We start from the raw sequence: 18,901 nt of genomic DNA on the forward strand, positions 1-18,901 counted from the left end.
AATAGAGGCGACCTTGACGTGGTGAGTGGCTTATTACGCTTTGGCCAAAATGTACACCAATGCCTCATCCAGCATGGAGGCAGGGCAGAATGCTGGATGCAGAGTGCTATCACATTTGTATATGTATTTCGCCATAGTGATGTGCACCTACATACAGGTTGTGCTGACTCAATCCCCCGCAATTCAATATATATCCAAATCCAAAACTTGAAGTTCATTCATCCTAGTCAAAACTCAAAAAACCTTGGCAGAACTTTTCTTTTTTTTTTTCAATTTCACCCTACAAAGAACTTTCCCGTTTTCCAATATAAGACATGATAAATGAAATGCTGCCATTCAAAAATACAACTTGTCCTGCAAAAATAAGCTTTCATATGGCTATGTAAGTGAAAAATTAAAAAAAGTTATGGCTCTTAGAATGTGGGGAAGAAAAAATTAAAATGCAAAAACAAAAATGGGCTTGGTCTTGAAGGGATTAATGTAGCATAAAATATTTACAGTGGATAAACTGTTGGGTTCTATTGTAAATACCTGTGGGTGCCTGCATGGCAGCACATGGAATGGTGGCAGCATCTTGTGGTACAGTGCTTGTATCTGGTTCTGGGGTACTGTTTGTAGGGGAAGTAGGAACCTGGTTCAGCAAAAGACGTGGCTTTCTCTGTTAAAAAAAAAAAAAGAAGAAAGATTGCGTGAAAATAATCTGCTATGTAAGACTGTGAAAATGAAACATTAAAGGTTGGAAATGAAATTAGAAAAACTTTTGGCAGAATAATGCAAACTAAACTACAGTAACTACAGTCATCAATCCATCAATCACTGGCGTCCCAGCGCTGTACATGTATGGCGCAAGGAGTGGATTTATATATGGCACCCCTTCACAAGAACAGCGGGCATCAGCGGCTCGGGGTCTAATGTCTGACTGGCAATAATGTATGGTAGTCTCCACTGCCGAGGGAATGCACTTTAATGGGAGCTGAGCTGCAGTATTCCAGCATGGCTACTAAACGTAGACAAAGCCATGTGCTTCTGGTTCTGTCCATGATATGATTTCTGGTGGCTGCCCGAAACGGCTGATAATGATAATACTGATGGACCTATCCTGAGTATAGGTCATCAATATTTAAGTATTGTAAAACAACTTAAAAAAAAAAAAAAAGTTGAAAAAAAACACTATGCCACTAATGGGCTGTATTAAAGTAATGCATCTTCAATGTTTTAGCGTATGTTACCTTGCTACCAGGTTTGGGACCTCTTTTCTTGGGAAAACGGAAAGGTTCACAAAGTTTAGGTGGTTGACTTGTCAACTGATGTGCAAGAGCTTTAGGCAGCTGTCCCTTCTTCCTCCCTGGCTTTCGACGTCTACGCCCAGGCATACCAGGCAGCAAGGTTTTAGGGCCTCGCAGGATTCCAGAAGCAATACCTGCAGCAGGAGCTGGACTTTTTGGAATGGCTACTGCACGAAAAAGCAGAAACATTTTTGTAACACTCTCTTATATGACCATATGACAGTTGGAAAGGAAGAGGACTACAAAGAGGATGTCTTATCTGTTAACATCCGTGATTTATGTCTGGCATAGCTTGCTATACAGTAATTTATACATCTTAAAAGGCAACTTGTACAGTTTACATATGTCTGCGAAAATTCTCATTCCTCCAGGTCATGGTATAACAGCACTAATTATAAGTCAGAGCAACTCGATTTCTATTTTTTTTTCTAGAAGACGTTTCGTTATGTATATCAGCTAGTGTACGTGCTTTAACATGGCACTGGTGCCTTGCAGCGTTGCGGTCCTAGGTTCGAATTGCGACCAAGGACAACATCTGCATGGAGTTTGTATGTTCTGCCAGTGTTTGCGTAGGTTTCCTTCAGGTACTCCGGTTTCCTCCCACACCCCAAAGACCTAGGGAACTTAGATTGTGAGCTTCACTGTCGACAGAGAGTGATGATAATGTCTGTAAAGCTGCAGAATATGTCCGCGCTATATAAAGTGAACAAAAAAAATAAATAAGAATTTCTTGTTTGAAGATTCCCTTGAAGGTGGTAAAACTCTTAGGGGCCATTCAAGTTCATGTTTTCAATGGGAGGCAGCTCTGCAGTTCTCGGCCCAGCGGTTAAAAGCCAGGACCATGCCAAGAAGGGAGATGTGTGGACACCTGCTGCAGCTGTCTGCTCAGGGCTTAGCTCCACTAAGTGGATGCGCAGCAGCACCTGAAGTGGACAACTGTGGCAGATGCCAACTAAATTATGTGGTAACACCATGTAGTATGCATTTCCCTGTGAGACTGCTTTATCCCTTCTCTGTGTTTCCTTGTGTAGCCATATATATACGTAATATTGTCATTTCACTGTAATAAAAATGTTCTAAATGACAGATTTCCTACAACCTTAAGGCCTCTTTCACACTAGCGTTTTTTTTTCCCGTTTTGCGGGCCGTTTTTTGCGTTCCGTATACGGTCCGTATACGGAACCATTCATTTCAATGGTTCCGCAAAAAAAACGGAATGTGTTCCGTATGCATTCCGTTTCCGTATTTCCGTTCCGTTGAAAGATAGAACATGTCCTATATTTGGCCGCAAATCACGTTCCATGGCTCCATTCAAGTCAATGGGTCCGCAAAAAAAACGGAACACATACAGAAATGCATCCGTATGTCTTCCGTATCCGTTCCGTTTTTTTCTGAACCATCTATTGAAAATGTTATCGCCAGCCCAATTTTTTCTATGTAATTACTGTATACTGTATATGACATACGGAAAAACGGAACAGAAACAAAAAACGGAACAACGGATCCGTGAAAAACGGAACGCAAAACACTGAAATCGACATACTGTAGTGTGAAAGAGGCCTAATATTAATGTATGGCAAAACATGACTTGCCTTTAGTGCCTGGAGGCTGAAGGTTGTCACCAGTCAGAGAGCACCAACCCACTGGAAAGATGTCCCTAGAGTCATATCGGCACCAATAATCAAAAGCTCCTCTCCATCCATCAAACGTCACAAGGATCTCGCTGCCCCGCACCTCCCCAATGGTCGCTGGGCAGATAAAATGGGGATTTTTTCTGTCTACTGCTTCCAACTTCATTCCTATCTCAAAGTTGTTCTGAGTTGGAGAAGGCGGTTCCTGTAAAGAGACAGACCCCATTTCAGTCAAGATCTTTGTGAAGACTAGAAATAATAAGAAAATCTATGGGCTTTCTCAAGAGTAAAAATACAATTCAATAGCCTTAAAATTCACATTTTACCAAACACTAAATGCTGATCAGGGCTGTACAACCCACAGCCCACAATCATTAAGATACAGAGATGCTTGGAAGATACATGTGAGTACCCTCTCATTGCTATCATATGTATTTTCTAGATCAGAAATGATAGAACTGGAGAAGAGTAGTACTCTGGGTGGGAGCAGGGACAGGTAAATAATACTAAAGGCTGGTAATGCTATGGCGGGTCATGGGGAGGACTGTAGTGCTGTATGAGTTCAGCGCCGATGTTCCCTGCTGGGATGTGTTTCCATGGCTGCAGTGGGAATGTGCCCATATACTCCATGTGACTGCTGCAGCCAATCATTGGCCTCTGTGATACATGGCTTAAAACCAGTGAGGCCGGTGATTGGCTGCAGCTATTGTGAGGTTTACAACACACTACTGCTGCAGCCAAGTAAACAAAGCAAGGCGAGAGGACAGGAGTGGCAGCACTGGAAGGGGATGAAATGGGTGAGTATATATTCTTTTATTCTTGCCTTTGGCCACTTTCACACGAGCGTATTCTGGCTCAGGATTTCTGATGATACAGTAACTCATCAGTATTGCTTCAGGATTTTATCAGGATTTACATGCGTATTTCTTCCTTCCTTCATTATTCATGCAATGCACAGGCTGAAATGTGCCTATTTGGAAACAAATCCGCACAAAGCTTGGACATGCTGCAGATTTCAAATACTGACGGAAATTATACATCCATGTGAATAGCTCCATTCATTAACATTAGCAGCGGATTCCAGGACATAAAATCCGGACCATATATGGATTGCAAATAGACTTGTGTGAAAGCGGCCTTTGGGGAGATTTTTAACTAATTCTGACAACTCCTTTAATTAACGTAACCCTTCTCAGCATAAACATTTTTCGGTTTTCCCTCCCTGCCTTCCAAAAGCCATCATTTTTTTACTTTTTCATTCACATAACTGTATGAGGAACTACATTTTGTGAGACAAGTTTTGTTTATGGCATCCTTTAATTTATCATATATAAATTGTAAAGAAGAATGGGGGGAAAAAAACATTCTTTTTAGGGTGCAACAGGAAAAAAAACACAATTCTGCCTTTGCTTTTTCGGTTTTGTTTTCAATGCCTTCACTGTATGGTAACAATGATGTGTTACCTTTAGTTAGTATAATTTAAATAATACCAAATTACAACCAAATATTACAATAATTCCACATTTATATACTTTCTTATGCTTTACTACTTTTAACAAAATAAAAACTTTTGAAAAAAATGCTTTGTGTCCCAATAATCTCACACCTAAAACTTTTTTATATTTCTGTCTGTGGGGTTGTCTGCGGGCTTGTTTTTGCAGGGCAAGTTATAGTTTTTATTGGTACCATTTTGGGGTTCACACAGTTATTCAATATTTTTTTTGGGAGGGGGGGGCAGATGATTAAGATGATTAAAAAAAACTGTGATTTAGGAGTTAAAGGGATTCTCTCACCTCTTTTTACCCTATAGAGCTGCGGACATGCACGGCTAGATTGCAGCTAGCATGTCCGCAATATACGGTACCTGTCCCATATCTCTGAGTGGTTTTATTTCAGTTAAAAATTCTTTTATATATATATATGTAAATCAGCCTGGTAAGGAGCCCAAGGGGTTGTACTAACCTTCTTGGAGCCCAGCCACGCCCCCCTGTGAAGGAGCCCAGCACCGCCTGTATCCACGAATCTCCTCCTTGCTCAGAAAGTCAGATCGCCGTAATCTCGCGGTGCGCGAGCTTGCGCATGCGCAGTGACTGCATAGTGTTCCTTCCCTGTGCTGGCTTCAGCCTCAGGGAAGGAACTGTGCATGCGCAAGCTCGCGCACCGCGAGATTACGGCAATCTGACTTACCAGGCTGATTTACATATATATATAAAATCATTTTTTAACAGAAATAAAACCACTCAGAGATATGGAACAGGTATAATGCGGACATGCTAGCGGCGATCTAGCCGTGCATGTCCGCATCTCTATAGGGTAAAACTAGGTGACAGAATCCCTTTAAATTACTGATCCCAGTTTCTGTGGCCGGGTGTCAGTTCTCTTTTTCTTTTATCTTATTGTTTGTTTATGCGAGGATTGGTGTTTAGGAGCTGACAACATAAGTAGTGGTGCGTGATGTGTTACTAATAGGCATCTTTTATTTTTGTAGATCCATCATTACGGGATGCAATGTGGGCGATCACAGTTTGGACCATGCTACTTACTAGTGTTTAATTTCTTTTATTTTTGTTGGCAAAACAGTGACTTTAAATATATGTATATATATTTTTTTATTTTTTCGTTTTTTCACGTGTTTGCTTTATATACACACACATTCACTCCCTGCATTTCTCACATGATACTTTCCCTCACATATGTGTGTTTTCTGTTTTTCTTGTGCATCATGTTCATCATTCCTTTTTTACATTTTCCTCACATAGGTTTTTTTTTCCCCTCATGCAACGTACATTTCATTCTCAACTATATTCATTTGTTGTACAGTCAACACTTTATTACATTCATTATCTCTTATACACTCACCAGTGCATTTGGTTTTATTATTTTCTTTATTTGGTGTTTTTGTATAATCATGTTGTCGATTTATTTATATCCATTGATCACAATCATGCACTCAATTATTTTACTTATGAATTTTTCTTTCATGTCCTCATTATTCTAGTTTTATTGATGTTAGCATCATGCACGCTATCACTTTTCATGAATTTGTTCTCTTTTCATATTTATTATGCAACATGATTTTTTGTACATTTTTATTTTTACCTTTAATATGTAGCATGATGATTTCACATGATTTATATTTATTTGTATAGTAGTCTATGCACCATGAACTTTGCCTACTATTCTATATGATGTACCCATATCAAATATGGCCGCTGCAGTGCGCGTCTCAGTCTGCGCATGCGCCAGCCCATGGTGCCCTTCCGACTCCATGATGACATGGACGGCACAAATTCCTGTGTGCTCTGTGTATTCCGGTTGCCGCTGGCGCGTCTCGTGGCCGACGGCATGGTGACTGCCAGGTAAAGAGCAGCGATGCAATTATATAGTTGATAAATAACTGGTGACAGGCTACTAATATTGAAGGACTGAGTTGTCCATCAATAATATATTATTGCACATTCTTGTGCACTGGTCCATCCATTTATGCCCACATAAAAATGATCCACCCAGGTCGCCATAAATATGCTGTTAGCCTTTCCACCAGCCATTACCCCTTGAGAAGGCTAACCGCGAAACGCACGTTGGGGAATGGTGTTGGTCTATACTAGGTACGGTATTACTTATTTTGGTGGGCATGTTGATTATTTTTTCTTTGTTAATGTACTAAATGGCATTGTATGTAAATTGGGCTATATGGCCTTTGCATAAATAATTACTCTCGCGGCCATGTGTGTTGTGCCATGGTTATACTGCCACCTATTGATCTATGCACTTGCACTTATCTGTACCTTGTTGTCAGACCATCATTTAATTCTTGTGTTTGCTAATCATGTCGAGTAATATTTGTTAATAAAATCAATTATTTAATCGGATTTTCTTTGTGTGATTATATATTTCTTACTACCTAACCTCATATATCCCTATTGGTCTTGCAGTTAATTATATATATATATGGGTTAATGTTACCTTATTGGGAAAAGTAGTTTTGGTACTCAGCTTTATATCACAGCCCGCTCCATACACTCTTTCCACCATTATGATGTACATGTGAATTATTTGTTGGTAAGGGGAGCTGTTACTGTGTTATACTTATTGCAGACCATGATTTAGATGAAGGATTTCTCCAAAGCTAACAACATCATTTTTCACCAACCAATAAGCAGTGCATCATGGGAGCTCAAATCATGACATTTCAAGGTAAGGTGTTAGGCATATGTGACTATGCTAAAGGTAAAAAAGCTGAAGTATCATTTCTCATATAATATATATACCTTGTGGAATGATTTAGCTGGTGCCATCTCAGCTCCATTTAGTGTCTTCAGAAGAAACATTGGCCAGGAGGAGGCATTAAGTCTAAAACCTAAAAAACAGCTTCTGTTACAGTCATGAACGCCATATAAACATGTACGGGTTTATTTATCAAACTGGTGTAAAGTAGAACTGGCTTAGTTGTCCATAGCAGCCAATCAGATTCCACCTTTCATTTTTCAAAGGAGCTGTCAAAAATGAAAGGTGGAATCCAATTGGTTGCTATGGACAACTAAGCCAGTTCTACGTTTGATAAATGACCCAGTAGTACTTTATAATCTACTATGTTTTGCACTGAAATAAGTAAGGATAGGTAAGGGGTTGGGTCAATATAAATGGATTTGTTCTTTCACACAGGCTGCAGAATGGGGCAAATATCAGAAATGAATGTTCATACAAACTCTCATTCTCAATACGTGCCCCATGTAAAGGTACCACTGAGCAAACGTGCAGCAGTGGTCGGATGCTTGCCGATCAGATAATTAGGGGATCAGCATTTGTCATAGGACAACCCCTCTGAGGGGTGCCATTCATAGGTTCTCATGTTAAGGCTACATGCACACGACCGTATGTGTTTTGCGGTCCGCAAAAAAAAAAACTGACATACGTATGCCATCCGTTTTTTTTTTGCGGATCAATTGTAACAATGCCTAAAACGGACAAGAAAAGGACATGTTCTATTTTTTGGGAGGCGATAATTTATTTAAAGTATATATTTTACTACTGCATGTCTCAAGGCTGTATTGAATTGTAAAACTAAGGCTACTTTCAGACTAGCGTTCAGAGAGGATCCGTCTGGTGTCTGCACAGACGGATCCGCTCCTATAATGCAGACGTTTGGATCCGTTCAGAACGGATCCGTCTGCATTATAGTTTAGAAAAAATTCTAAGTGTTAAAGTTGTTCAGACGGATCCGTTTTGACTTTACATTGAAAGTCAATGGGGGCGGATCCGTTTGAAGATTGAGCCATATTGTGTCATCTTCAAACAGGTCCGTCACCATTGACTTACATTGTAAGTCTGGACGGATCCGTTTGCCTCCGCACGGCCAGGCGGACACCCGAACGCTGCAAGCTGCGTTCAGGTGTCCGCTTGCTGAGCGGAGCGGAGGCTGAACGCTGCCAGACGGATGCATTCTGAGCGGATCCACATCCACTCAGAATGCATTGGTAGCTGGACGGATGCGTTCGGGGCCGCTTGTGAGACCCTTCAAACGGAGCTCACAAGCAGAGTGTGAAAGTAGCCTAAGCACCATTCACATCACCGTTTTATTTTTAGTTCTTCTGATTGGTTAGAAGAATATAAACATTATTTTTTTTTTAAACAGATCCCTTATTTTGAGCATCAGTTATGATCAGTTTGAATCCATTTTTGTCAGTTCTGTTTTTTTAGATGCAAGACTTTTTCTCCTGTTTAAAATAACAGATCTCTGACGGAACCGTCACAAACTGATCTCAACTGATGGTCAAACCAATAGATAATTTTCGTTTTTTCTCTTCTGTTCTTTTGATGGATCAAAAGAATGGACAATAAAACGGTGATGTGGATGCACCCTTAGGCAGTTCTGCAGCTGTACTTTTGTTCCCATGAACCATGATCAGAATAACAATAAAATCTCTTTTGCCTCTGTGTCACAAGAGTAGAACTGTACCATCGATGTAGCTCTGGAAAACTACACCATGCACCCAAGGCCTCACCCCTTCACTAACCCACAGACATGGAGATGTATAGAAAGTACATAGATGAGACACACCTAGGGGAGGCTGTAGCATGCCCCCACTCTTTTCACATGTGCCAATAGGTTGGATCTCTGATGAATCTACCAATCTCCAGAAATCATTCTTGTTGTCGCTTCCATCAAGACGCAGTCTAAGTCTTGCTCCTGTGAGGCCTACCACAGAGGCGATGCAAGTGGAGGTTGTATTCCTTGGATCCTGAGCTTCCAATTTCATTCCAATCTTGTAATCGTTGGATGGGGGAGAACATGACTGAGAAAAGAAAGTGAAAAATGAATATTTTAAAGGGAATCTGTCACCAGGTTGCATTGAGTAGGGACAGAGATGATTATAGATAAGAATATGCAGTAGTTTTCATATAATTCCAGTTTACCAGGTGCAGCATTGGGGTCCTCAATATTTATGGGCTGCTGGGTCATCACCTACCAGCTGCTGCTTGACAACGGTCATAGGGAGAAAGCTGTCATGAATATCGAGGACTCCAGAGCTGAGAACATCATTGAGAGGATTCCAGTACTGCACCTGATATACTGGGATTTTATTAAAGGGGTTATCCCGTGACTAATGTAAATGAAAATCAGACATCATATAGTACATGACAAACCCTTTAAATCAACTGTATCCTGAAAAGTAGGTGACACTGCTATAACCAGGGTCTATGTCACTTCTTCTTTCTATCTCAGGCAGCATAAGGCCTGGTGACACATTCCCTTTAGCAGAAGAAGATTAAATAAGAACATTGAAAAAATTGACGTAACTATTGAATTTAGGCACACAACCGTATTTTTGGCTTGCCTCTGATCCAAATCTTTTTGGATCGGATGCCGACCCGTTCATTTTGATGGAGCCACAAAAAATGCAACCATATGTCCATTCCACCATCCCACAAAAAAGATAGAACATGTCCAATTCTTGTACATTTTGAAGACAAAAACAGGCATTTAAGCATTTTTAACATAGGACAGGACGTGCAGAATGGAAAAACGCGGAACGCTCACGGCCAGTATCTGTGTTTTGCAGCTCCGGAATTTGCAGACAGGTTGTGTGCATGAGGCCTTACTGTGCTGGGACAGTGCAGCATTTATATTTCTCTCACTCTTCAGATTATACATTTGATCACTTTCCTTTTCTAGGCAGATGTTCATTATATGTTACCAGATACTTCTTTAATATTTCTTCTTGAGCGTGATTGGTAAGAATAGATTATTTAAGGGATTTTCTGGGAATACGATATGGATGGCATATCCTGAGGATAGGTCATCAGTATGTGATCAGTGGGGGTCTGACTCCTGGCACCCCATCAATCAGCTGCTTGAAGAGGCTGTAAGATTTTGGCGACAGTTATTGTCTCTTACTAGGCCAGTGATGTCGCCGTTCATCAGTCACACGGCCTGTGTGCTGCTCAGTCACATTCCAATGAATGGGCCTGGCGGGCCAAAAACAAGCACAGCCACTATACAATGTACGGTGATGTGCTTGCCATGCACCAGAGCACTGTGTCCTCTTCAAACAGCTGATTGACAGGTTGCTGGGAGTCCATCCCAATAATCAGATAGTGATGACTTGTCCTGAGGATAGCTCATCAATATTCTATTCTTGAAAAACCCCTTTAAGGAACTGCTTTACAGCTAATTCTCTGCACATAAATGAAGTATAGTTTGGTCTTCGTGCGCCAATTTCTAGGTTATTGTTTTTGTGCCACTAGAGATTGCATTTTGATTGTCTGTACCAACTGAACCATGTAAAATAGGTCTCCTCCTCCCCCTACTGTATTTGGCAACTTTGTTGGCTGTAATCAAACTTTTATCACATACTGGTATATAAAAAATAATTGGTAGACACATAAGTAGAAAGAAGCTATCCTCAGCTAATTATACGTTTAGCCTGTAAAGTCACTTAGCATCCTTGTCCTTAACAGGCCATAAAAATCTGATTAGTGGGATTTTAACTCTAGCCCCCCCCCCCCCCTCCCAAACAGCACCAGTCAGCTGACGAAGGCCCCTTTCACACGAGCGAGTTTTCCACGCGGGTGCAATGGGTAACGTGAACGCAGAGAACCCGCACTGAATCCTGACCCATACATTTCAATAGGTCTGTGTACATGAGCGTTTTGTTTCACGCATCAGTTCTGCGTTGCGTGAAAAACGCAGCATGTTCTATATTCTTTTTTTACGCAGCCCTGGCCCCATAGAAGTGAATGGGGCTTCAGTGAAAAACGCATTGCATCCGGAAGCAAGTCCAGGTGCGATGCGTTTTCCACTGATGGTTGCTAAGAGATGTTGTTTTTAAACCTTCAGTTTTTTATCACGCACGTGTAAAACGCATCAAAACACATTGCACCCGCGCGGAAAAAACTAATCGCAATCGCAGACAAAACTGACTGAACTTGCTTGCAAAATGGTGCGAGCTTCACTGAGCGCACCCTGATAGCATCCGGAGCCAATCCGTCACGCTCGTGTGAAAGGGGCCTAGGGCCCCTTTCACACAAGCGAGTCTTCCGCGCGGGTGCAATGCGTGTCGTGAACGCATAGCACCCACACTGAATCCGGACCCATTCATTTCAATGGGTCTGTGTACATGAGCGTTTTTTTTTCACGCATCAGTTCTGCGTTGCGTGAAAAACACAGCATGTTCTATATTCTGCGTTTTTCACGCAGCCCTGGCTCCATAGAAGTGAATGGGTCTGCAGTGAAAAACGCATTGCATCCTCAAGCGAGTGCGGATGCAACGCGTTTTTCACTGATAGTTGCTAAGAGATGTTGCTTGTAAACCTTCTGTTTTTTATCACGCGCGTGAAAAACGCATCAAAACGCATTGCACCCGCGCGGGAAAAAAAATGAACGCAATCGCAGACAAAACTGACTGAACTTGCTTGCAAAATGGTGCGAGTTTCACTGAACGCATCCTGAACGCATCCGGAACCAATCCGTATCGTTCGTGTGAAAGAGGCCTAAAGGAGCCATGGCTGTGCGTGGCGAGTACATCCTAAGGCCCCTTTCACACGAGCGAGTTTTCCGCGTGGATGCGTTGCGGGAGGTGAATGCACAGCATCCGCACGGAATCCGGACCCATTCATTTCTATGGGGCTGTTCACATGAGCGGTGATTTTCACGCATCACTTGTGCGTTGCGTGAAAATCGCAGCATGCTCCTCTTTGTGCGTTTTTCACGCAACGCAGGCCCCATAGAAATGAATGGGGTTGCGTGAAAATCGCAAGCATCCACAAGCAAGTGCGGATGCGGTGCGATTTTCACGCATGGTTGCTAGGAAACGATCGGGATGGAGACCCGATCATTATTATTTTCCCTTATAAAAAAAAAATGTAACTCACCTTAGTCCACTTGATCGCGTAGCCCGGCATCTGCTTCTGTCTCCTATGTTGAATAGGACCTGTGGTGAGCATTCATTATAGGTCAAGGACCTTTGATGACGTCACTCCGGTCATCACATGGTACGTCACATGATCTTTTACCTAATAATACAATCTACAGAACACCTAACCCAAACCCGAACTTCTGTGAAGAAGTTCGGGTTTGGGTACCAAACATGCACGATTTTTCTCACGCGAGTGCAAAACGCATTACAATGTTTTGCACTCGCGCGGAAAAATCGCGGGTGTTCACGGAACGCACACGCACATTTTCCTGCAACGCCCGTGTGAAAGAGGCCTAAGGCTGAGTTCACACGGGCGAGATTTCCGCGCGGGTGCAATGCGTGAGGTGAACGCATTGCACCCGCACTGAATCCGGACCCATTCACTTCTATGGGGCTGTGCACATGAGCGGTGATTTTCACGCATCACTTATGTGTTGCGTGAAAATCGCAGCATGCTCTATATTGTGCGTTTTCCACGCAATGCAGGCCCCATACAAGTGAATGGGGCTGCGTGAAAATCGCAAGCATCCGCAATCAAGTGCGGATGCGGTGCGATTTTCACGCATGGTTGCTAAGATGACAGTCTATTCACTGTATTATTTTCCCTTATAACATGGTTATAAGGGAAAATAATAGTATTCTTTAATACAGAATGCTTAGTAGGTGGTCAATTGAAAATAATTACCTCACCTTCTCCTCTTGATCGCGTAGCTGCCGGTCTCTTCTTACTTCTTTAATCATGAGCTGATGGCTAAAGGACCTGTGGTGACGTCAGATCACATGGTCCAATCACATGGTCCAACACTATGCTATAAGGCAAAATAATAACATCTACACAACACCGAACCCAAACCTGAACTTCAGTGAAGAAGTTCGGGTCTGGGTACCACAGTCAGTTTTTTATCACACGCGTGCAAAACGCATTGCACCCGCGCGATAAAAACACATCCAGACCTTATCCGGACACGCTCGTGTGAACTCAGCCTAAGGCCTCTTACAGACGGGCATCCCGGATTTACTCCGGATGCGTCCCGGGTGCATTGTGGGAAACCTGCGTGAGTGCGCACACAATTTCTGTCAGTTTTGACTGCCATTGCGTTGTTCAGTTTTTATCGCACGGGTGCAATGCGTTTTGCACGCGTGTGATAAAAAACTGAATGTGGTACCCAGACCCGAACCTGGACTTCTTTACTGAAGTTCGGGTTTGAATTAGGTGTTCTGTAGATTTTATTATTTTCCCTCATAACATGGTTATAAGGGAAAATAATAGCATTCTTAATACAGAATGCTAACTAAAATGTCCAGGGGTTAAAAAATAAAATAAAAAAACTCACCCTATCCACTTATTCGCGCAGCCGGCATTGTCTTCTTTCTTCTTCTTTCAGAACCTGCAAAAGCACCTTTGATGACATAATCACCACGTGGTGAGCGCGGTGACGTCAGCGCAGGTCCTGCTGAATGAAGATAGAAGATCCTTACGTCATCAAAGGTCCTTTTGCAGGTCCTGAAAGAAGAAGAAAGAAGACGATGCCGCCTGCGCGAACAAGTAGATAAGGTGAGTAATTTATTTTTTAACCCCTCAATTGACATTTTAGTAAGAATTCTGTATTAAAAATGATATTATTTTCCCTTATAACCATGTTATAAGGGAAAATAATACAGTGAATTTACTTTAATGGGGTTGCTCATCCCTATCATCTCCTAGCAACCATGCGTGAAAATCGCACCGTATCCGCACTTGCTTGAGGATGCTTGCGATTTTCACGCAGCCCCAATCATTTCTATGGGGCCTGCATTGCAAGAAAAACGCAGAATATAGAGCATGCTGCGATTTTCACGCAACGCACAAGTGATGCGTGAAAATCACCTCTCCTCTGCAGAGCCCCATTGAAGTGAATAGGTCCGGATTCAGTGCGAGTGCAATGCGTTCACCTCACGCATCGCACCCACGTGGAAAACTCGCCCGTGTGAAAAAGGCCTAAGGGTAGGCCATCAATTTTTGAATTTGGGAAAACCCCTTTAACTGACTAAAGAGGAACCCTGCTGAAATGATGAGAAGACTCTGGCAGTGTCCACGGGAAAAAAAAGGATTAAGGTAATTTTGGATTAAATATTACTGATTGAACAAACTAACTTAGACTTGGGAAAAAGAAGAGAAAAAACTATTAATTCTGATTCTGACCATTTTTCCCCTAAAAATAAGACCTTATAAAAAAAATATATATCAGCTTTCCAAATAATGACATTTTGCTGTGGACATGAAGACTCAAAATGCATGAAAATGTTTATGTAGCAAAAGGAAACTGTCAGCAAGCTGAAGTAAAAATCTCAGCTGTTCCGGTTGATTGTGTGATTTCCATGCTAAAGGACACCTTAAGGGTGTTTTCTGGGATTACCATGGTTTTAAACAGATATGTTCATGTAGTTGCTTACCTCATGTACATCTTCTCCATCTTTTTTTTTTCAATTTTCAAAAATTCTATTCTCCTGACCTGTTTTCACAATGTAGACAGATCACTATCACCCAGCTAGTTTATAGCTCCTCCCACCAAGCTAGTTACATAGACACACCCCTATCACCCAGCTAGTTTATAGCTCCTCCCACCCAGTTACCTAGACACTCCCCAATCATTGCCACTATTAATGCCCAGCTAGTTTATAGCTCCTCTCACCTATATAGTTATATGGACACTCCCCTATCACTGCCCCTAACACCCAGCTAGTTTATAGCTCCTCCCACTAGCTAGTTACATAGACACACCCCTATCACCCAGCTAGTTTATAGCTCCTCTCACCAGCTAGTTATATAGACACTAGACACTCCCCTATCACTGCCCCTAACACCCAGCTAGTTTATAGCTCCTCCCACCCATCTAGTTATATAGACACTTCCCTATCACTGCCCCTAACACCCAGCTAGTTTATAGCTCCTCCCACCAGCTATTTACATAGACACTCCCCTATCACTGCCTCTAACACCCAGCTAGTTTATAGCTCCTCCCACCAGCTATTTACATAGACACTCCCCTATCACTGCCCCTAACAACCAGCTAGTTTATAGCTCCTCCCACCCAGTTACCTAGACACTCCCCAATCATTGCCACTATTAATGCCCAGCTAGTTTATAGCTCCTCTCACCTATATAGTTATATGGACACTCCCCTATCACTGCCCCTAACACCCAGCTAGTTTATAGCTCCTCCCACTAGCTAGTTACATAGACACACCCCTATCACCCAGCTAGTTTATAGCTCCTCTCACCAGCTAGTTATATAGACACTAGACAATCCCCTATCACTGCCCCTAATACCCAGCTAGTTTATAGCTCCTCCCACCCATCTAGTTATATAGACACTTCCCTATCACTGCCCCTAACACCCAGCTAGTTTATAGCTCCTCCCACCAGCTATTTACATAGACACTCCCCTATCACTGCCCCTAACAACCAGCTAGTTTATAGCTCCTCCCACCTAGCTAATTACATACATACTCGCCTAACACCACCCACCTAACTTATAGCTCCTTCCACCTAGCTAATTACATAGACACTCTCCTATCACTGCCCCTAACAACCAGCTAGTTCATAGCTCCTCCCACCAGCTATTTACATAGACACACCCCTATCACCCAGCTAGTTTATAGCTCTTTCCACCAGCTATTTACATAGACACTCCACTATCACTGCCCCTAACACCCAGCTAGTTTATAGCTCCTCCCACCTAGCTAGTTACATAGACACTCGCCTAACACCACCCACCTAACTTATAGCTCCTTCCACCTAGCTAATTACATAGACACTCCCATATCACGAGCCAGCTAACTTATAGCTCCTCCCACCCAGCTATTTACATAGACACTCCCCTATCATTGCCCCTAACAACCAGCTAGTTTATAGCTCCTCCCACCCAGCTAGTTACAGACACACCCCTATCACCCAACTAGTTTATAGCTCCTCCCACCCAGTTACCTAGACACACCCCTAACATCCAGCTAGTTTATAGCTCCTCCCACCCAACTAGTTAAATAGACACTCCCCTATCACTGCCCCTAACACCCAGCTAGTTTATAGCCCCTCCCACCTAGCTAGTTACATAGACACTCCCCTAACACCACCCACCTAACTTACAACAGCTCCTCCCACCAAGCTAGTTACATAGACACTCCCCTATCACTGCCCCTAACACCCAGCTAGTTTATAGCCCCTCCCACCTAGCTAGTTACATAGACACTCCCCTAACACCACCCACCTAACTTACAACAGCTCCTCCCACCAAGCTAGTTACATAGACACTCCCCTATCACTGCCCCTAACACCCAGCTAGTTTATAGCTCCTCCCACTAGCTAGTTATATAGACACTCCCCTATCACTGCCCCTATCACCCAGCTAGTTTATAGCTCCTCCCACCAAGCTAGTTACATAGACACTCCCCTATCACTACCCCTAACACCCAGCTAGTTTATAGCCCCTCCCACCAGCGATTTACATAGACACTTCCCTATCACTCCCCCTAACACCCAGCTAGTTTATAGCCCCTCCCACCTAGCTAGTTACATAGACACTCCCCTAACACCACCCACCTAACTTATAGCTCCTCCCACCAAGATAGTTACATAGACACTCCCCTATCACTGCCCCTGCTGCTGCTTTGACACGCCCATGGACATAACAGGAAGTAAGGAAGAGCTGCATGGACATGGTCATCTGACCACAGCCCAGAATAGAATATAGGAGAAATAAAAGTAAATGAAATACATTACAAAATTACAGCTCCCTTCATAAATTATTATTTTTAAGGATATCGATGCAAGCTGAAAACCCCCTTAATAACCATCACCCTGCAACCCAGATTATGAACAATACCTAAAGAAAGTCATAGTTGATATTAAGTCAATGAGTATGTGGATATGCAGTACAAATATATCACAAATGCTGAGGTTGTGGCGTGTAGGCAGTATTAATCAGATGTGGAGCTACACTGTAAAATATCCACAGTATATCTCACACACATCTCACCTGTCTGAAGCAGTGAGGAGGGGCTGGTTGAGATCCAGTCTCCTTCAGATATTTTTCCCAACTGAAGTGGCCTGTACAGGAAGAAGTTATACATTTACGATTACAGCCTTCTGAAATCGCCGATCAAATATGATACACAGATCCGCATTGCAACGCATTGGATTACACACTGGGATATACGAAATAGTGCGCGGACCAGTCACTTAGCTTGTTCAAGGGGAACCTTTGTGAGCCCCCAATATAAAACAATAGCAGGCTATGAGCAATGTATTATGATCCTTACAAAACCGATGTGTATATTGTATGAGAGCTAAGCTACAAAACTGGCCACACATATAAATTATAGGCATAAGCATGTATGAGATTAGTTAGAACTGTTCTCCTCCCCGGCAGCATTGAGCGATAGAAAGCTTCTTTTATAGTGCACTTTAGGATGAGCTGTTCATTCATTTTCCAAGTAATCTCTCTTTCATTTTTTTTTTTTCACGTGCCAAAAATATCAAAGGTTTCAGCACAATAGCGTCTTAGTACATACCATGGCTGTTCAAATTCAAAATGATCTGAACACGGAAACCTTGTGACTAAAACAGTTCTCACTGGTGATATACGATGTATAGCAGTACTGTAACTGGAATAAACTGGAGGAGTAACATAACTAGAGGAGGCCCCAGAAGATGTATGAGAAGACCTAAATGTAGCCCTCAAAGTCTCCATGTAGCTCCAGTCTTAGAAAACCCAGTGTCTGGGTCAAGCAGTTCAAGACTAGGCGATTTAGCCCCCCCCCCCCCCCCCCCCCTCGTTTTTTTAAAGTGTATGTATCTTTCAAGGCAATAACTTTATTTCCTGTTCGGTTATGTAAAGAATTTTTGTGACTTTTTTGTGACACATGGGGCTTTATACAGTTGTGTTCAAAATAATAGCAGTCAGACATCACTAACCTCAGCAATCACTGTTTTTGGTAGGAATGATATTTCTACATGGCAAATAATTTACTAGCAGGTGTAGTAGAGTAATAGAAATCCAACAGACCCAACAGTCATGACATGCATGCTGCTGATTCTGTGTAATTGAATCACTAATTTAAAGGGGCATGTTCAAAATAATAGCAGTGTGAAGTTCAATGAGTGAGGTCATTGATTCTTTGAAAAACAGGTGGCAATTATTGCCCTTATTTAAGGAAGGAAGGCAGAAAATGTTGTACATGCTGGTTACAGTGCATTTCTCTCTGAAATTCTGAGGAAAATGGGTTGTTCCAGACATTGTTCAGAAGAACAGCGTACCTTGATTAAAAAGTTGATTGGAGAGGGAAAAACATATAAAGAAGTGCAGAAAATGATAGGCTGCTCAGCTAAAATGATCACAAATGTTTTAAAATGGCAACCAAAACCTGAAAGACGTGGAAGAAAGCGAAAAACTACCATTCGAATGGATAGAAGAATAGCCAAAATGGCAAGGACTCAACCAACAATCAGCTCCAGGAAGATCCAAGAAGGTCTAAAGTTACCAGTGAGTACTGTTACAGATAGAAGACGCCTATGTGAAGCCAAGCT

General features: G+C 42.3%; 1 protein-coding gene across 3 annotated transcripts in view; it reads right to left on the bottom strand.

Moving 5' to 3' along the window:
- SCMH1 (Scm polycomb group protein homolog 1) overlaps positions 1-18,901 on the bottom strand; it is a 63,193-nt gene that overhangs the window by 18,755 nt on the left and 25,537 nt on the right. For all 3 annotated transcript variants that reach the window (XM_040424307.1, XM_040424308.1, XM_040424306.1), the window contains 6 exons: positions 17,352-17,422; positions 8,979-9,213; positions 7,189-7,277; positions 2,879-3,122; positions 1,230-1,453; positions 532-658 (listed from right to left, as the gene is read on the bottom strand). In XM_040424307.1, the coding sequence (XP_040280241.1) occupies positions 532-658; positions 1,230-1,453; positions 2,879-3,122; positions 7,189-7,277; positions 8,979-9,213; positions 17,352-17,422 (990 nt within the window). The remainder of the gene's footprint in view (positions 1-531; positions 659-1,229; positions 1,454-2,878; positions 3,123-7,188; positions 7,278-8,978; positions 9,214-17,351; positions 17,423-18,901) is intronic.

This window comes from Bufo bufo, chromosome 3 (genome assembly GCF_905171765.1).
Source record: "Bufo bufo chromosome 3, aBufBuf1.1, whole genome shotgun sequence".
Lineage (NCBI taxonomy): Eukaryota > Metazoa > Chordata > Amphibia > Anura > Bufonidae > Bufo > Bufo bufo.